The 20,235-nt window shown below is 52.3% G+C and overlaps 1 protein-coding gene across 2 annotated transcripts; it reads left to right on the forward strand.

The window, feature by feature from the left end:
- The first annotated feature begins 6,152 nt into the window (after positions 1–6,152).
- Positions 6,153–13,283, forward strand: Fxyd2 (FXYD domain-containing ion transport regulator 2). Of its 2 annotated transcripts, none has more exons than NM_017349.3 (6): positions 6,153–6,286; positions 11,221–11,259; positions 11,546–11,620; positions 12,547–12,583; positions 12,722–12,752; positions 13,013–13,283. In NM_017349.3, exons 1-5 carry the CDS (start codon positions 6,268–6,270, stop codon positions 12,744–12,746), a joined length of 195 nt encoding a protein of 64 aa, NP_059045.2. In that variant the 5' UTR covers positions 6,153–6,267; the 3' UTR covers positions 12,747–12,752; positions 13,013–13,283. The 2 variants fall into 2 exon arrangements, with proteins under 2 accessions (NP_059045.2, NP_663769.1); NM_145717.2 differs by lacking the exon at positions 6,153–6,286 and adding an exon at positions 8,961–9,043.
- The last annotated feature ends 6,952 nt before the right edge of the window (positions 13,284–20,235 follow it).

The following is a 20,235-nucleotide window of genomic DNA, read 5'->3' on the forward strand; positions in this document are numbered from 1 at the left end:
ACTGAGACCCTAAGTGGCCTCAGACGCACAAAGGATTGTGGGTACGGTGCCAGCCATTACTAAAACCAAAGCATTGAACTCTAAAGAGGTCGAATGAGAAGTTCTGACCTTCCTTCACCACACCAATAAAAGGGAGCACTGCTATTTTACGATGAGTCTAGCGCACTGCCTGTGACTTTGCAAGGTGTCTAGAAGCACCCACTTAGTTTGCCTGATAACCTGACTTTATCCTGAGATAGCAGGGTGGCCTTGTTTTACAGATTCTCTGATAGCCCTCAAGACTGGCCCAGGTCACAGCAGTTGCAGGGAGTAGGGGCTAGACCCAGTCAGTGTTTCCAGGGCCATGTGTGCACCACACAGCTGGTGTCTGGGAAGAGCTGTGTCAGGGAAAGGTGGGGGACAACTCATGGCTCCTGCAATCTTGTCTGCTCTATTCCCTTTCAGGATGTGACCTAGCTAGCATGCACCCCAGCCTGTGCTCTGAGGGAGCTCCTAGGAGTGGCCAGTGGTGTGGGACCCGGACCCAGAAATGGAACACCTAAGCACCAAAACCATACAGAAAGATACCTACCACGCTGTTGCCAGATGCAGGGTGTGGGGCTTGTGGGGCCTACTTCCCACACTCACATCAACACTGCAAGGTCATGAGGGTGGGCAGTGCCAGCCACTCAGCCCCTGACACCTGATGCTCCTTTCCACTTCTGATTTGTTTAGTTTTCGTTTTTCCTCTAGGACAGGGTCTTCAGTAGCCCATACTAGCTCGAACTCAAAACAAAACAAACAAAACAGCCATACAGCCAAGGACGACGACTTTAACTTCCGGTCTTCCTGCCTCAATCTCCTGAGTTGGGTTACAGATGTGCACAACCACAGCTGGTTTTAGGGGTGCTGGTGTTTGTGTGTGCTGTGTGAGCTCTTTGCTGACTGATGTACAGGCCCAGTCCTGCGATTTACTTTACCTGATTGGACGGGAAAGGGACTGTACTCTACAGGGACAGTGAGTCGCCTGTTCTCAGTGACCTTGAGGGTTCTTCATGTTTGACCCCTCCCCCAAAACTTTGTCTCACATGAGTTTGACCCCCAGAGATGTTCAAACCCCTTTGAAAGCCACCGCTGCTCATTTTTCATGTCGCTAATCTGTCTCTGCGACCCCAAAGGCCATGGCCCTCAGCCTCTCAGGTGTTCTGTTTGCTCATTTTTTTCCCCCTTACAGGTTGTAGATTAGAAACAGCCAGGCTATTCTTGGAAGAGGAGCAGGGGTCGAGAGTAAAACCGACCATAGCAGTAGAAGCGGGAAGGGGGTGCCAGGCTGAAGCACATCCCAAGGTCAAGGGGCTCTGCCCCTGCCCCACTCTGGGAGGCAGGGCTCTGCCTTCCTAAGGATGAGGGACTGGCAGGTGAGAAGAATTCTCCAGCTCAGTCTGGTTCTCACCTTGTCCCGGGCTGCTCTATACCCCCTCCCCCGGATGCTGGGGTAGAGCTAGAAAGGTCAGGTGTGTTTGCCCAAGCCAGGGGGAGGAGCTTTGAAAATACCTGTCTTCAGGCCATAAAGAGGAGGGAATGGCCACCTATTGCCATTTGTGTGATTCATTGCTGTCACCCCTAAGCTCCTGGCTGGCAGAATCAACCAGTTCAAGCCAACCACCTGTTGATTTTCTGGAGCCGGGCCCCAGCTCCATGGCCTTGAACAACAAGAGGTCTCCTGCCAAGAGGTGATGCTGTCTCTAATGTCCTGAAGGATACTGGGCAGAATGAGTGGACCTTTCTGAAGCAGCCCCTGCCTCGGAGCCTGGACCCTTCTTCTGTCCAACTGCATGACTTCAGCTCCTACCTCTCTGTCACTTTTCTTCCTGCACTGTAAAGTCCTTCAGGTCATTAGGCCTCCAGCTACCTGTGTGACTCTGGGAAAGCCACCAAAGCTAGAGTATCCTCTCCTAGACACGATACTGTACAGTGTATAGCCTGTGTCGTACACTATATACTGCATACTATTACTTCCCTGATTTATAGTGATGTAATAGACACAAAAAACACATTGACGTTTCTACAGAAAGACATCACATCACCGGTACTAGCATCCCTGGCTATTCAAGGGCTGCCTCCTCGTTGATTGCAAGGGTCCCTACCCCTTAGACCTGGACTCTAGTCCTGACTCATACACATATCACCCACAGTCCCCACTCTGTGAAGTAGTAGTACAAAAGCCTGCCTGCCCGTGATGTCAGGAAAAGAAAAGCAGATCCTCGGAACTCTCCACACCATGAAATCGGTGGAATCCCTGCCAGGTGGGGACAGCTGGACCCAGCCTCAGCAACTGACAGTACAGTGAGTGGATGTGGTGATCTGTGTATGCCTACGGGTCAGGCCACATGAAAGCCACAAAAGCCTGTCTGAGGACTCCAGAGGAAAAGGCATGGTTTGTTCCCTGAGGTTCTTCAAAGGCAGTGGCCACAAGGAGCCACTAGAAACACCTGAGCTTCAGGTCAAGGCCAGGTGTGAGTTCTGAGAAAACCAAGAAGGCATTTCTCTCCAGGGTGTTCTCTGTGTAGGAGGCTGTGCTAATGGGCTTGTCCTTGCCTTAACATGGTGACCTTGACTCTCAGCAGACATTGCCCTTTGGCAACTCCCAGGAACCCTGTGCCCCACTGCTTGGGCCATCTTGAGGCCAACATTTAAGAACTGGATCCTATGGGGCCCACCTCCTCCAAGCCCTTGCCTTATAAGACCCCAGTGACCTGGCACTTGTGGTCACAGCAGGAGACAGGAGCTGGCATTCCTCAGGGTTTGGGACCTCTAGCTGGCACAGATGGAGACTATAAGGAACAGCCACGGTCCCTGCTCAGCATCCCTGGGGACCATATCTTGGAGAACGGGCCTCAGCTTGGAGTCAGGGCTTTCTCAGGGCTTTGGGTCTCTGCACCCTTGAAGCTCCTTTGAGCTACAAATCGACATGAAGGAAATGATGCTGGGGCCTGAAGGTTGATGGTATGGATTCTGTCTGGAAACCTCACAAAGCCCTGGGCTGGCGGGGGGAGAGCCCTGTTGTGGGAAGGTTGGTGGTGAGGACTCCTACTGCAGTGCTTCCTGTGGGAATCAGGGGGATGAGGAGCAGCTGGATGTCTCAACCTGTGACTTCACTCCCCACCAATGCAATGGGGAGTGTCCACATGGCTGCCCTGAGTCATAGGACAAACCTGTCTGAAGGACTTGGGGGAATGAGGCATAGTGGCTGAGGGCCTTGTCCCCGTGGGCATGACAAGGATGAAAGGGATCCGTCTCCCCAGCTCCAAAGACTGTTCTGGTCTCTGGGTCTTAGAGATCACAGCTAGATAACCCTCTGGGCCTCCACCCTGGAGAAACCCAACCAAGAAGGAAAACTGGGGGCTCTTGGCCTGTCCCATTCTTTTAAAAAATCAGGAGGGTAGCATTTTTATGACTACTGGGCCCTGGTACTCCAGGGAAGACTCCAAGAAGCAGAATGAGCCTGGGAGACTGATTGGAAGAGCCTGCTGCTTGGTGTTTCTCCTAGGGGAGAACTTGGGGCCAGTGGTGGTAATGCCTGGTGGGGATCCAACTGGAGCACTGGGACAGAAGACAACTGTCAGGGACCCTTTAGTAGAAGTCAAGGGGGCTCCCGAGCTAAAGGGACGTGGTGAACAAATTTATCTCCTGGGGACCCAGCCCAGCTTAGGGTAGAGAGTGGTGATACCATTGTTAGAACCCTCTTTGGGCAAGCACTTCTTCTAACGACCTCCTCCCGCATCAAGAGTCTGAGGTAGGTGTTACCATGCAATTTGGATGGCAGGATAAAGAGAAGCATCCTTCTCCGGGCTCACTGGGTCAGACGGACAAGGTCAGCTTACAGAAGGATTTACACTGGTGTGGTCTGGCCTTAAGGGGCTGTGCACACAGACACGGGAGCAGATACTTCTTCAGTTGCTCTCGGGAGAGCAGTGCAGTTCCTTTTCAGGGGAGTAGGGTGTCTCAGAGAGGATTCCTTGTCCCGAGCATTAGGCTAAACCCTGCTGATGGTCTTGAGTGGCTGGGATATGGCATAGTTGTCTGAGGATGAACTTAGAGTAAGGGGAGCCAGGCAAGACCTTAGCATCATTCAGCTTTCAGGGCTGGGAAGTGGATATGTGGGTGGGTATGGGAATAGGTGTGTACACCTGGGTGCGGTGTGTGTGTGTGTGTGTGTGTGTGTGTGTGTGTGTGTGTGTGTGTGTGTGAGCTGGGGAAGTGTGAACATTTAGAAAGGATACCTAGGAGGGTCTCTAAGTGACGCCCAGGAGGAAAACCTGAGGACAGAGGGATCATTCTGGAGGCTGGGTACTCAAAACCCATCTGTGCTAAGATCCTGAGGCAGGAGTGAGCCCTGGAAGGTCAGAGAGCTACTAAGGGGGCAGTATGGTTGGAATGGACAGAAAAGTTGGGGACAGGGTTGGAGAGGTCACTAGGATTAGATTAAGAAGGAACACAAAAAAGAGAGCCAACAAGAGGGCAAGAAAAGACACTTGCCACAAAGTCTGGCGAAGTGACTTCAAATCTCTGGGTCCTATGAATTGTCTTCTGGTCTCCGGGCATGCACGTGGCTCAGGCAAGGTCTCTCACACACGATGAGTATGTAAGTAAACAAACATGATAAAATGTACAGAGTGACACAAGAAAGGCCGGGGCTTAGAAATCGGTGTTCAGAGGATCTTGGGCAGCAGAGCGAATGGTTTCACAACTGAAGGGCTGGCTGGGGACACAGGGTGTCTATTAGGGAATGCCTTCTTTCACAGCCCCTAAAGTTGGGAAGGAGGAATCTGTGGTGGGCTTGTGAGGAGGAGGGAGTCCTGCTGAGGTCTACAGAGACCATTGATACTGCCTGAACTTCCCCAGTGCCTGGCTTGGGGAATTTCCACTCAGGGCTCTAGGCTACTTGAAGGTTAGGATTTCCACTTGGGAACACGTGACAGGGTCACTGGGTGGAGTTGCCCTTCACCTCACAGGTGGCTGGGCTGGAGGGTGGGGGCTTTGCCAGCTCAGAGCCCTAAGACAGACCTCAGCCTAAACAGAGAACCCATGTAGGAGGTCAGGCTAACATTTCCAAGCTCCTCCATCTCCCTGGGGGTGTCATTAGCTCCCCTCTTAGGGTGCTGTTGTGGAGAACAAGCAAGCTAGTTGTCAGGGTGACCAGACCCAGCATTACCCATGTTCTACCCATACTCTGGTATCCCTGTGGAATGGCCACACCAGCATGATCTTGAGAGCCTAGAGGAGACCCTGAGGTCCAGTCTTAGTCAGTCAACAGAAACTCCTTATAGAAGTCTTGTTCTGGGCCTGTCACCATGGCCAGGGCACAAAGATTCTGGAAGGCACCGAGTGACTGTCCTGTTAGTCCTTAGTTGTCTCCTTGTGCCCTCTCAGCTTGGGGACTAGAAGATATTCTGCCTTTCGACTGCTCCCCTGACAGAAAGCTCAACCCTTCTCAGAGGACCTCATTATGTGCCGGAACTTTTGTTGAGACCTGTAGGTACATCCAGGCAGGTGTGACATCACAAATGACACGTGCCCCCAGGGTTAGGACAAGCCACCATGGGAGCACCCTCAAACCAGCCGTGGCTCCAGCCACTGCCCAGAATGGTTCAGAAGGCTAGTTAACAGCCTCAGGTCCAGGACCAGCAGAGACTAAGTCCCCACTGCATCTGGAACAATTTCCCACCTGGTCTCAAGGGTCCTCTGAACTATGGAATGGGCCCAGGGGCAAGAGCTATCAGGGTGGGTCCCACTGGGTGGGAGGACAAAGAATCCTGAGTGAAGGCTGGGGACCCACACCTGCCTCTAAATGTCTCCTCAATCTGCCAGCCTGAAGCCCAAGGAAGTGGGGAAGGGGGTGGCTCTGGTCCTGCCAGCTTGTACCCTGACCAGTGTCCTTCTGGGAACCCACAGTGCAGGCCATTGGCTGCAACAGCAAGGCCCCTGTGGAGGAAGGAGAGGATGTTACCGTTTACTTTGCTGCTCAGAATGTCCCTTCCTTCAGTGCCTGTGGAGGTCAGAGACTCTTCCCCTACCCTCACGTGGGTCCCTTGCTCCAACCAGCCCAGGCAGGCAGCTGCAGGGTAAGAGTTCCCTCACCAGCCCCTCCTCCTGCCTCATTCTTCTGTCCAAGTTCAGCTCATCCAGTGTGAAGGGAGGAAGTGCCACTGTTCCTAAACAGGCCCCAGGCAAGGGCAAGCTCTCCCTGGTTCCTGTGTACCTCAAACACCTCCAGCAGCTCCTGCCATGGACAGGTGGTACCTGGGTGAGTCTCCCAAGCCTGACCCTCCCTGCTCTGTCCAACTTGGATTCAGGGGACCACTTATCACTTTCAAATATACCTACTGACTCCCCACAGTTGTGGGAGATACAGAAATGGGAGAGACAGGCTACCCTAATAAGAATACCTCAATACTGAGTCCTGTGGCCTGCTGTGGTGCTCTGGGCAACTCTGAGTCAGAGGCTGGGGAAATGCACTCTTTCTCAGCCTCCTCATCCAGCGTTGTGCCCGTGCATCAGACTACAGAGTCGCACCTTAGTCCCCGTACGTTCTAGCTGCCTGCTCTCTGTCAGATTATGCCACTTGTCTGCACCTCAATGAGACAGGGTGACGCTGCTCCTGCTCTTTCCTACTGAACCATGTGGTGGTGAAAGGGTTGCCTCCCCAGGGCCTAGAACAGAAGTCTAGCTGTCAACCTGCTTTTCACATGGTTCTGCCTACCTGTCTACCTGCCTGCCTGCCCATCCACGCATCCATTCATGTACCCATCCATGCATCCATCTACCCACCCATCTCTCCGTCTGCCTATCCGTCCATCTATCCATGCACCCACCCACCCACCCATCCTTTTGTCTGTCTGTCTGTCTGTCTGTCTGTCTGTCTGTCTGTCATATATCTTTCTCACTCGCTGCCTACTTTCATCTTGTTCTAGAAGGAACTTATAGGGGCTTACAAAGATAGTCACCAAGGTAACATAATAAGGGGTGGGGGTAGTGATGCATCCTCTGACACACAGATTCGGCAGCCATGGTGGCACCTGGACCTTCCAGCTCTGCTCTCCCCTTTCCGGATGTTCCGGGCTTCGTCTTCCCTTGCTCTCAGTTTTTCTGATCTCTGCTGGGTTATGGCACAAGTCCCTCTAAGTGTGTTTAGGGGAAGCAAATGTTCAGCCTTAGTTCCTTCATCTGTCGGATGGAACTACCGGAAACGAGATGGGAACCGTGAGTGCTGAGAGCCTGGCTTGTGGGTCCGGACTCTCACAGGGTGGGGCTGCGGTCTATCTGTGTATATGCTGGGCTCCGGAAGCTCGGGAGAGCTGCCTGAGTGCTCTTAAGTTGTGCAGCCAGGGCTGTTCTCTCCTCTTCCCACTTAGCAGGGAGTGGCTGGCTAACAAAAAGGCTAATGTCTGTCATTTTCCAGCAATGCAGGAACAATGGTGCCCGCTGTCCTAGGCCATATTCTGGCTCAGTCCCCACAACTTCCCAGAGTCCTGTGCCCTGCCCACTGTGTAGATGAAGAGACAGACATGGAGAGGTAGGCAAATTGGCAAAGATCAGATTTCTAGGCAAGTGATGAGAGCCATTGTCCTGGCATTGGTTGAGGAGCACTCGCAGATGGAGCCCCTCCTCTCAGGAGGACTGACTGCACCAGGGGAGTAGATGTTGTCTGTCTGTCTGTCTGTCTATTCATCTATAAATTATTATAGATCTAGCTATCCTCTATATATCTTGTATGTATGCATGGTCATATGTATATATGTATGCCTGTATGTGTGTATATATGTGTGTATGTATGTATATATGTATGTATGTATGTATCTATATCTATCTATCTATCTATCTATCTATCTATCTATCTATCCTCTACTCATCCATAAATCTATTATCCATCTTGGTATCATGTCTCCATTATATATAACCTGCTAGTGTTGGACATTAGCTTCTTGGAGGCCAAATCTACCATCTGGAAGCCAAAGAAAACTGTGGTGCTTATAGACCCACACCATAGTTCCTAAGGAGACAGTTACAGTGAGGTGGGGGACAGCGTGGGAGGTACAGCCAGAGCATTTGAGCCCTGAAAGGGCAGCCATCAATCTTGTCTCAAACTCTTACTGGATGTGTGACTGTGGTAAGGCTCCCAGCTTCTCGATATCTCAGATGTCTCACGTCAAGTGAGGAACTAGCAAGAGAACACAACGGCGAGAAAGTGCTTTGTAAACCATCAAAACAAGCCCAAGCCCTTTCCTGAAGGAGGCCTAAGTGTATGGGGACAGCCACAAGAGGGAGGGCAACAGGGTAGGACATTAGTCAGGCATGATGGAGCATTGCAGACAGAGGTGTGAGTGGCTAACCGTGGCCTCAGGACCAGGATAAATAAAACGAGTCAGGGCAGGCCGTCAGAGACAGCAGTGCCATCGAGGCTGATCCTGCTGTGGACCCAAGGTTCACAGGGCTGTGATAAGAGGGGAGGCAGGCCGGGATGTCTAGGAACACCTCAGGGAGACATGACTGCCCCTTGAGAATGTAAGCTGTCATGGTGTTATTCACAGGGGCTTGTAGGAAGCTCTGAAGGCTAAGGGACTAGGAGGTCCCCAACCCGTCACAGGACCTCTATATATGTACTCCTCATGTGCTGTTCTCAATGAATGCAGCTTGAAACTTTCACTTCCTCATCCCGCTGCTCAGCTGCAGCTTCCCCAGCCGATGGAAGAATACTGTTGCTGCCCATCCTTGCCCTGCTCTCTGGAAATTTCCTCTGGGAGGGGCTGGAGACCTCAGGCAGCTCCTCCCTGCCTCTGACTTCCCCCCACGCCTACCCTTGCCTGGCTCAGCAAGAGCCCCTCTGGGAACTCAGCCTTTCTTGTGACTAGGGTAAATATTACCTGACACTGTTAATATTTAATGCCCCCCACCTCTGCCCTGGTCGCCCCACGGCAGACACTATCCCCGTAGTGGAGGCCACAGGAAGATCGTGGAGAAGCCCTGGTGGCTGGGGAAATGACAGAGCTGTCAGCTAACCATGGTGAGATTGGCAGGACTCTGCCTGGGACTACCTCTGGTGGGCAGCCGAACTCCCTTTCCCTCTGGGACTGGCTCTGGTGGGCAGCCAAAGTCCCTTTCCCTCCGGGACTGGCTCTGGTGGGCGGCTGAACTCCCTTCCCTCTCCTGCTCCTTAGGTCCCCAGCCAGTGTCTCCTTAAGAAAATTAGCATTCAGAAGAGACCCCTAACCCCACAGAAAAAAAAAAGCAGAATAGCAGAATTTGGAGCATTTGGAAGTGTGTGTGTGTGTGTGTGTGTGTGTGTGTGTGTGTGTGTGTGTGTGTGTATGACTGTTCTGAAAACAGGGTCTTGTTCTGTAGCCCAGGTTAGCCTGGAACTCATATAGCCCGAGTAACCCTGAATTCATTGCAGTCTTCCTCTCTCAGCCTTCCACACTCTGCTCAGTGTGACTTTCTAGTCTTGGATGGACAACTAAGGTTACAAAGTGGTGAGGGGTTGCCAGGATTGGGGGCGGGAGGAGCAGCCCTCTGGCCAGCTTCCCCCAGCAGGCTTAGGACCACAAGAAAAGCTGAGAGTTTTGGGATTCACAGACTCAGGCTTGAAGCCCAAGAGGACCCCTGCTGCAGGTCCATATAGCTTGAGTTTTCTGACCTAGAGCACTGGTTGGGGTGGGGCTCATCAAATGGTTCCTGAAGGGGAAGGGGAGTCCTGTCTTGGATCTGGCTGAGGCTGACAGTAGCTTCCCATGTCATCTTGAATATGACAGAAGCTGAGAAGCCTTTTTGCATGGATGCAGAGCCTGGGTCCCTGTGACTTCTCCTTAGATTTTCACCTTCCCGAATAACCCATACCTGAGGTTAACCAGGCACTGACCCTCTCTGGCTACTGGAGGCAGCTGGACTCACCAGACCCTGTGGCTGAGGGCACAGTTCAAAGTCGCCTGGGAATTGTTAACTTGCTCACCCCTTTAGAAAGGGCCCCCCGACAAGAGGGTCTCCAGCAGGGCAGCAAAGAATGCAGCTGGCATGGATGGGAAGGGGTGGGGTGACTGCAGCGTTGCTGGCCAGTGTGCTACCAGCTACCCAAGGGTAAGTGTTCTGAGCTCAGGCTGGCAGAGAGCGGGATATCTGCTTCCACCGGGATGAAGGGAGCCACAGGAGGCAGGGCCAGGGGTCATGCAGCTTAGTCTGGAAAAGTCTTCTTCCTCCATGTTACTTGAGAGGGAGGTCAGTACTTAGACTCATGGTGATGTCTTGCCTGGGTTCAAATCCCAGATCTGCCCCTTACTTGCTGTGTGGCTATGGGGTGGCTTACTTACCCTCTCTGTGCCCCAGTCTCTTGTGGATGAGGGGGAATAACAACCATGCCTCACAGGTTGTATGAGCTGACGCTTGGATAATTTTTGTCGGGAAAGCGGGCACTGAATGCTCCTCCCTCCTGTTTGCCTGGAGGGGAGGACGGTGACATAGCGGAAGATAATCTAGGATGAGTCAAGCCCAATTCTGCCCTCAATTTTCACTGTGTCCTTACGAAGACTCCAGCGGACCCTTGATTCCTTCTCCTGTTCCTTAAGCATAGATTTACCCATTGATTTATTTCACAGATAATTGCTTTTCCTTGAGGAAGTGGAATGATATCAGAGGCCTCCTGCAAGTTGGTTTTTTTGTCCTGTTCTTGTGATATAGTGCTGGGTGCTGGGGAGGACCACACCCTCCTGAGACTGTGAGGGTCCCCTCTGACAGTACAGGTCTCTACTTCAGGTGCCCTGTGTCTGATCCCAGCATACTCATGGGATATAACCTTAGGGGGTCCCCACAGGCCCCCTCTTCCCTGGGCCACTCTTGTCCTGCCTTCTCATGCCCATGTGGGCCCTTGGTGATCATCTGAGATGTCTGGGATTCTCAGGTTCCTTTTTTTCTTTCGTTTGTTTTGTTTTGTTTTGAGACAGTTTCTCTATGTAGCCCTGGCTGCCCTGGAACTCACCCTGTAGACTAGGCTGTCCTCAAACTCACAGTGATCCATCTGCCTCTGCCTCCTGAGTTGAAGGCATGTGTCACCACCCCCAGACTCCCAGGTCACTCTTACTCAGCCCTCCCTTGCCCATCGGCCCTTGCGGGATCATTTGGGAAGTCTGAAGTTCCCACTACTCTGGGGCTGTGCTTTCTTGCTCATCCCACCCCTGGCTCTCTTCTTCTCAGGTGGCAGTGCCAAGGGGACGGAGAATCCCTTCGAGTATGGTAAGCCAGTCCTCCCCTGCCTACTCCATCAGTTGGCTTCCAGCCCCTGGGTCCCTGCTCTCTGTTCTTGTTATTTTGTCTTTTTTTTTTTTTTTTTTTTTTTTCCGGAGCTGAGGACCGAACCCAGGGCCTTGCACTTGCTAGGCAAGCGCTCTACCACTGAGCTAAATCCCCAACCCCCCTGCTCTCTGTTCTTAACCCCGTGGGGCTGCTGGTGGGTGGACTTTGGGAGGGGGTCTGTGTGGGGCCATGCCTGCACTACTGTGCATGTCTCCTTTCTCCCAAGACTATGAAACCGTCCGCAAAGGAGGCCTGATCTTCGCGGGCCTTGCCTTCGTCGTGGGACTCCTCATTCTCCTCAGTAAGTGGCGACCCATGGAGCATTTCCCAAAGTCATACAGTAAGGACACTTGCCAGGTCCCCACCCACACTCCAGCCTGAAGAGGAATTCAGGAAGAGTACGCAGAGGACAGCGGGCTCCCGCTTCCTTCAGTGTGCCCCCTGGTGGCCTTGGGAGGTGAAGCTGAGAGGGAAGTCTGGTTGGGCAATTGTGAAGGTGGAAGCAGCTAGGAGAGCAGGGGCCGCAGCCCCATGGGGACACTGGCACCCTATCCCTTGTGTAGTCTCAGCACACTGAGGGACACCACCTCTATCCCTACTGTCAGCATTTGAGAAGGACAGTGAGACTCACAGGGAGAGACTTAGGGTGGCTCCCTCAGTGTATCTGACATCCACCCCTCAACATACTGCTGCAAGTTAGCAGGGATGGGAGCTGGGCCCTGGGGCCTATTGCTGACTTCTCCTAACTCTGGGAATGGAGCGATTCCCTTTTCTCTCTGTTAAAAGGGAATAAACCCACCCTAAGATAGCCATAGGGGTTGAAGGGGTACTTTAGGAAGGAAGGTTCTGAGGTAACTATGAAGAGTTCGGCTGTGTGTGTGTGTGTGTGTGTGTGTGTGTGTGTGTGTGTGTGTCTGAACTTTAGATTTGGCCTATCCTCCTCCACATGAGTGCTGAGCAGACGCCTTGCTGTGTTAGGCTGGTGGCATCATGAACTCTGGTCCCAGCGGCCGCTTTCAACATGTCCCCAGTCCAGCACAGATTTGGTGCAGGGACTGTTCGTTGATTGACTAACCGCTTGGTGGTTCAACCTTACATAAACAGAGGAAACATGGATCCCAAGCCCCACCCTGTGGTGCTGCTGGAGGAGGGAGGTAAACCCGGAAGAACTGGCTCTCCCAGGGTCTCCTTAGGAAATGCAACAAAGTTTACCCTCTCTTTTTCAAGGCAAAAGATTCCGCTGTGGGGGCAGTAAGAAGCATAGGTGAGTGCTGTCGGGGAACTGACAAGATGGGTGGGGCAGAGAATAAGGTGGGACGTTTTTCCTATGGGGAGGAGGGGGTCCTTCATCTGAGGGACTCTGTCCCTCCGCGTTCACCCTCTTTATCCTTCCTCACTCCAGGCAGGTCAATGAAGATGAGCTGTGACGGAAGGTATGTGCCCTTCAAGGGGCATGAGGGCTTAGGTAGAACGTGCTCATGAATAAGAGAGAACAAGCTGGGAGAAACTTGGGGGCTCAGGTGGGCGGTTCCCATGAACGTTTTAAAGCGAGCACTGGGTGTCTAAGGTGGGATGTGAGGAGTAGGAACAGCGTGGGGGCGGGGGGCCTTTGAGAATAATAAGAGGGACAGGAACAGAACCACGAGCCACAGAAACCTCCCTCCCAACTCAAAGCCAGCCTTTGTCGTTCCAGAGCCGGCAGTGCCACCGGTGCATGGGCACCAGTGATGCCCACCTTCCCCAGCCAGGCACCACGGACCCCACCATGGTCAGCACTGGCTGAAGGAAGTGCCAGGCTTACTGGGACCCCCTCATGGTCATCCCTCATGCCTCTAGATCGTTAACTTCCTCTCTCCCCTCCCCAACCTCTCTTACACCCAACTCCCTATTCCAAGTTGGGGTACATGTGCAATCTCATTGCCCTGGTTTTCAATGAATCGCTCTACAAGAATCTGCCAACAAAAGCAGGCTCAGTGTGGTCATCTACGGGAGTGTATCCTTCGCCCCTGAACAGTTACCCTGGGGACAGTTACCCTGCCTGACTTCTGGGCGCCCTGCCAAAGTCTGAAGCTGTTAAGATGAAGGTGACTTGGTGGACTGGGTCCTGCTGCTGCTGCTGCTGCTGCTGCTACTACTACTGCTATTGAAGTCGGAGCTTCCATGGGGTACTTGCTTCTCCAGTGCTCTGGCCAACCAAGTGCTAACTGGTGGCCACATTCATGGGCTCTATGGTTTCCCTAGGTACACTACTGTCCAGGGCAGGTGGTCTGAAAGGCCTCTACTGGTCCTCAGCTCACACTCCCAGCCTTCCTTGGGTCAGCTGGGTCCAGGGAACTCTAGCTGGACCCACACCCGTCCATCTATCTGATGCTGGCTTGCTTTGTCCCTGGGTCAGGAGTGAAGGTGAGAGCAGTCCTCTGTTACTGCTTGCTTCAGCACCATCCACCTGGGCAGAGACCCACAGAGGTCCAACTCCCCCTCCCTCCATTCCCATGGAATCTCCAAGGAGACTGGAGGGCTGGCAGGGCACTGGCATCATCTGGTGACTGGCTTCTTTATCTACGTCTCCGAGTATCCAAGCACAGCCATGTTCTGAAAGAAACAAAGTGTGTTAGGGTGGACGATACAGCCAGGCTGGACAGAGCATTTCACTTGGTACTTAAGCCTCCTGTCCTAACCCACTGCCCCAGGCTCTGAAGCCCACCCACCCACCCATTCCTAGGTAATCACAGACACTCCTTTGAGACACTGTTTCCATTGTATAGAAGGGGATGCTGATCTCCCCCCACCCCCAAATACCCTGAATGGTAGTGACATGTGTGCACAGGGTGGTGCCCTGCCTGCCTTTTGCTGTGAGAGCTAGGAGGTGAGAGGGGCCTGGTGTGGAAGGGCAGGTGTCAGCTGAGGCCAGTAGGCACACAGGTAAAGTTTGGGTACTGGGCTCAGTATCACACCACTGACAAAATGTGACCTCACACCCTTAAATAGAACTCAGAACCACTATTTTGAGCTCCATCTAGACGGTGGGGGAAACACACTGAGGTGGAATAGATCTGGCCAGGGTTAGGACCGGGGAGGAGGCAAACTCTTCAGGTTTCTGGATGCCGGGGCAAGACAAATGGGAAAAGGCATTATTCAAGGTCTGTGGTTCACTAGAGAGAAGTGGGAGCCCTGGGAAGGAGCCCCATTTCCAGAATGTTCTAAACACCAGCCCATTACTTAAATGGTCTTGGGTGAGTCACCTCTTCCCCTTCAGTCTGCCACCATACTACTGCTCTGTTCTCTAAGTAACCAGATTGGTCCACTTGAAGTAGACTTTGAGGTCTTTGCCTGACCTGAGCCTAACCACATGTCATCCTTGAGCAGGGAGAGCTAGGTACAAGCATGAGATTACTGGTGAACCTTCCTCCTATCCTCATGCCTCTGCCCCCCTCACCCAGGCTGAGCCAGCCCAGGACTGAGAATCACTGCTCCACAGCCATTCTGATTCTGTGAGCTTCTCCTGAGCCAGGACATTTCCCTTCACTATCCAGGAAGTTAGCATGCTGAGAGTTACTGAATGTGCCTGACACGCTGAGGTTTTCTACACATCAGAGCTGTCCTAAATTACAGGCTACAAACCAAGTCTAGGAAGAGTTGCTTTGCCTTAAGCTGTTTGAGGTCTAGCTGTCTTAGGGTGCAGTTCCTGCTCCTACCACCAGAGGGAGCCCATGATTTACTCAAAGTCACCTGAAATTACGACTGATTTCCTGGAACGCTCCTTTGCACGAAGCTTTAGACCCCACAGCTCGAGTTGTCACGATCCTATCCCCAGTGTCCAGATTCTCCCTTCCAAACGCACAATTATCCAAATATGAAGCACCCAAGGTAAGGTCAATGAGCCCATCTTGGGATGAGTGGTCTGGGTGGGGCTCTGTCTTGTCTGGACTTGGCTTCCCTTTTAGAAGCTGGGACCAAGGCTGGCTCATCTGGAGTGTGAGGAATCTTTGCGCAGGCCTCTAGCTTTCCTAAAAGCTTTAGCACTTTTGGGGATCACTCCCACCTCACCTCAGCGGTTACCGGTTTAGTAATTCTTAGGTGCCACAAAAGACTCGCTTTGAGTAGCTCTGCTGGTCTTACCCACAGAAAAACCTTGGGTAGAGGTGGGTCCTAGGGCAGAGGCAGGACTGAGTTCCCCCCTTCCCCAATACCTTGCTCTGGGATCTTGTACCCCTGCTGGGGACGCAGACATGCGCCACAGGTGGCCAAGATCGGAACTGCAGTAGGATGGTAACCCGGGATAGACGCCCTGCCTGATGAATCCTATAGTCACTCAGCTCTACTGCTGTCCCAATCAGGAAGATGATTAGATTGGGCCTCAGAGTCAGCGACTTGGCCTCCTCAGTCAAGTGTGTTAGGAGAGCAACACTGAGGCATGGGCTACAAGTGAGAAGACTGTGGGGACTCTGATCCCCTCCCATGTCAGGATAAAAAAGAAATTGGGAATACTTTGTTATTACAATTGGAGAGCTGAGGGTTTCTGCTTAGAATTTGGAACCATGTATCCAGGCTTTCATTTAAGACACTGGGGGGACAAGGGGGATGGCAGTAGGTCATAGGTTAGGGTATGTGGGGGGGAGGGGAAGGCTCCCCAGTTGTCATGGCCTCACATCTTGGGAGGGTCAGGGGGCAGAGCCAATCTTCAAACCCCATTTGGCAGATTCGTTTCTTCGAGCAGGCTGAGCTGCCCAATGTGTCCCATAATTCCACAGCGCTACTGTCTGTCTTTACATCGTTAAACCTGGTTCTCTTGTTTTGAGAACTCCTCTCTGCAGCTCCTGGAAGGGTGTCTAGGTGTCACAGGGAGGAATGCCCAGGTGAGCCAAGCAGAAGATGGACGAGGGTGGGAAGTTCTCAGGCAGGCAGCAGCTGGTGGCTCAGAACAACCACTGCAGCCCAGAGGGCCACCGACTAAACTCTGGAAATGGAAAATGGCTGTCCCCTAGCAGCCTTGTCCCCAAGTCTTCTGTGTGGAAAGATCCTTGTCTGTCTCCAGACTTGGCTTTTGGGGAAACAAAACAGGAGACTAAGGTCCAGTCTAAAAATCAAGGGGCGGTGGCTCTGAAGGGGAAGTTGGAGCTGGAGTAAATTCTTTCCATATCCAGTGTGGTTAGTTGTTCTTAATGTACAATTAGATGCACACAGCCGCAGGAGCACAGCTGTGTGATAAGTGACAAAGGCCACCACGAGACACCCAGAGAAGCAGAAGAAGGAGACAGTATGGCTCTCTCTGAGAGTGTGGTGAATTTTCTGTTCCCCAGAAAGTCCTGTCAATCAGTAACTGAGTCTGCACTCACAGAGACCCCCGGAACTCAGCGTCCCTGCTCTGCAGTAAAATAACATTTCAGGTCTCCTGTCTGCCGACCAAACATCCACTATCAAGTCAATAAAGTGATTCAGGAGAGGTCTGAACCCTCAGACAGCCACTCCGGAGACATGAGCAGGAACGGGGGGATGCAGAATGGGACCCACCACATAGGGATCTGTTCTGGGATCCTTCTACTGACATACCTTCTTAGAGCAGAACATTTCTTCACCCCAGGCTCTAGCAGATTAGCTATCCCAGAGTGAGCATAATACCTCTAAGTCCGTGCGCGCCCCCTAGTGGCCATCCCAGTTCCAGTAGAGGATGTACTCAGTAAGCATCAGTTGAGTGATCACACTGGCTGCGTAGTGGCAGATGGTTCAATGGGACCCACCGCTATATAGTGTTGAGGACAGTCATGCAGGAATGGGGTCTGGGGCAGAGTTGGTGGTGTGTAGGCTCACTGAGGTGGGGCGTCTTTGAGACCTTTTCCAGTATGAGCCTTCAGCTCAACTTCTGAGTCTTGGTCTACTGGGTGGTTTTTGTGTCAACTTGACACAAGCTAGAGTCATCAGAGAGGAAGGAGCCTCAGTTAGGAAATGCTTCCCCGAGGTCCAGCTGTAAGGCATTTTCGAAATTAGTGATCAGCCAATGGTGGGTGGTGCCATTGTAGGCTGGTGGTTTGGGTTCTAAGAGAGCAGGCTGAGCAAACCATGTAAAGCAGGCCATTAAGCAGAACCCCTCCATGGTTTCTGCATCAGCTCCTGCTTCTGGGTTTCTGCCCTACTTGAATTCCTGTTCTGACTTCCGTCAATGATGAACAGCAAGGTGGAAGTGTAAACGAAATAAGCCCCTTTCCCCACAACTTGCTTTTTGATCATGGTGTTTTGTCACAGCCATAGAAAGAAACTCTAACTAAGACACGTGGGGACCAGCAAAACCCACTGGGACCCTGGACCGGTGACTATGTGGTGGGCATTATCTACAGGCTAAGAAGAATCAAGGCTACCAACTTTCCCGGACCCCCCCCCCAAATCATTTGGGAGAGTTCTGTCCAGCTCCATCTTCTCAGAACACCATGATGTCCAGAGATGCCAAAGAGACAATGCTGTACGAGCCCACCTTGAAGATAGCCAGATCTCAGGGATAGATTGGAACCCCCCCTTACCCCTCCCAGTCCCATGTGAGCTAAGGTATAAGGATGGTTGGCCATGTGTGAAATGTCTTCACTCCTTGGGCCCCTACCCCCCCCAGCTAGGAGCTCTCAGTTTCTCCCCTTGAGGAGGTGGAAGATCATTTATGGTCCTACTAGGCTATCTTAGAGTTTTACTGCTGTGAGCCGACACCATGACCAAGGCAACTCTTATAAGGACAGCATTTAATTGGGGCTGGCTTACAGGTTCAGTCCATTATCATCAAGGCAGAAGCATAGCAGAGTCCAGGCAGGCATGGTGTAGGAGGAGCTGAGAGTTCTACATCTTCATCTGAAGGCAGCTAGGAGAAGACTGGCTCCCATGTGGTTAGGAGGAGGAGGGTCTCATTGCCCACAACCACAGTGACACACTTCCTCCAACAAGGCCACACCCACTCCAACAAGGCCATATCTCCTAATAGTGCCACTCCCTAGGCCAAGCATTTTCAAACCATCACATAGGCTGAAGACCAAGGAGGATGTGGGAAAAGGTTTCCTTTTATGTGAGGGACAGGGTTGTGCTGGAACCACGGAGAAGCAGAGAACCTCAAAGCAGAGAAGGCCTGAGCAGAGGACAGCCTGGCCTCTGGGCTAATGCTAGGGTCCCTGCAGCAATCAATGTATTCTGTGCCCCTTTTGTTGTCTATAGAATTAAGGGTCTCACTGAAGAACTGGAATGGCCCCAGGAATCTCATGCTAGAAGGAAAAGCCTGAGGAGGCCCTGGCGCCAGGCAGAGGGGAGCATGTCCGTCTCCTGGGAAGAGCTCCCATGCAGTTCTGACGGACCACCTTGCAGGAGGAACTTGTGTCTAGCAATGGTGCATCAGTGGCTCATTCCTCTTTCTATTTAAAACTAACATCACGTCAGGACCTCTCTAGCAGACCTGGAGGGGCCCTGGGACTCTTTGCTCCTTCCCTCAATGCTCAACGTAGTCACTTTCCTCTGTGACTTGTCTGTCAGTAGATCTGTTGAGCACGGGCGACCCAGTGTGTTAGGTCCCACGCTGTGACCCTAACAAGTCTGCTAATGCTGTGGCAGAAGTTAGGCCCACGTGCCTCAGGGAATGTTGCTGGTTAACTTTTTTGTCAGCTTGACCCAAGTTAGAGTTATCTGGGAAGAGAGACCTGTAGGCATATCCGTGTGGCCTTTTCTTGATGACCGGTTGATATGAGAGGCTCAGTTCACTGTGGGTGGGGTCATCCCTGGGCTGATGGTCCTGGGTTGCGTAAGAAAGGAAGCTGAGTAAGCCATGGGGAGCAAGCCAGTAAGCAGAACTCCTCCATGGCCTCTGCTTCAGTGCCTGCCTCCATGTTCCCGCCTTGACTTCTCTCAAGGATGGATTGTGACCTGGAAGTGTAAGCAGAATAAACCCTTTTCTGTCTCCATTTGTCTTTTATCACAGCAACATCAAGCAAACTGTGACTGGCAACCCGCTCCCACCTCCCCAGAGCTCTACCCACATATCAGGGAGTGAGGGGTCCAGGCTGGAGGACACTGTGTCCTTTCAGGGAAGTCTCAGAGGTGGATATGGACACAAGTGGGATGGGACAGAGCAGGTTACAGTCTTGCCTGTGAGACACAACTTTGGATGGCAGAGAATCAGGCCAATTTCCAGCACAGCCTACAGAGCTGCTGTCCTGTCCTTAGACACAAGGGGGCGCCACATAACCAGCGTCTCCGTTTCAAGGTTCTCTGAGAACTATACACTTAGCCGGAGCAGGGAAAGCAGGGAGGTAGCCTCCCCAGAGAATAAGCAGAGTTGGGGAGATGCACTCTGCCCCCCACAACCATCCCTTTGGGGAGGGTGGACATGACAATTTAACTCTCTGGCCACATGGAGGTTCCTGCTTACCCAACTCTTCACCAAATGGGACAAAAGCCTGATGTCACTGTCTGCATAGACTCCTCATCTCACCAGCCCATCTGAGCAGGTCTAGAAACCTGGCTGCCATCTGGGCTTAGTACTTCCCGACTCTCAGATCCTGCAGGAGCAGAGATGGGACACAGTATGGAAACAGACTGTGAGAGGAAGATCCCAGCCCATCAGCTGGACAGCAGCAGGGAAATCCTTCCATATCTCTGTGCCTCAGTTTCCGCATCCATGAGATGGACGTTATAAGCCCCATCATTATGTTGAGTGAGATCAGGCATATAAACAGAGCCATAGATTGCTACCAAACAGAACAGGATTTAAGTGAGGGACAAGACGAGCTCTACCTGGGTGTTGTGGACTGTGTGATTCAATCAAGGATTTGAATAGCCAGCACATGCCAGGCACTGTGCTAGGCCTTTTAACAAACTAGAGCAAAGACTGTAAAAATGTAAATGAGAAATCCACAGAGGATCCCCTGGGATAAATGCCCCTGAGCCCCATGGGAC

Source organism: Rattus norvegicus, chromosome 8 (assembly GCF_036323735.1).
Source record: "Rattus norvegicus strain BN/NHsdMcwi chromosome 8, GRCr8, whole genome shotgun sequence".
Classification (NCBI taxonomy): Eukaryota; Metazoa; Chordata; class Mammalia; order Rodentia; family Muridae; genus Rattus; species Rattus norvegicus.

Coding starts and splice junctions, on each gene's coding strand:
- Fxyd2 (NM_145717.2), top strand. CDS start 9,019: ATGACAGAGCTGTCAGCTAACCATG. Junction 11,260..11,545: donor GGAGAATCCCTTCGAGTATG/GTAAGCCAGTCC, acceptor CTTTCTCCCAAG/ACTATGAAACCGTCCGCAAA. Junction 11,621..12,546: donor GGGACTCCTCATTCTCCTCA/GTAAGTGGCGAC, acceptor CTCTTTTTCAAG/GCAAAAGATTCCGCTGTGGG.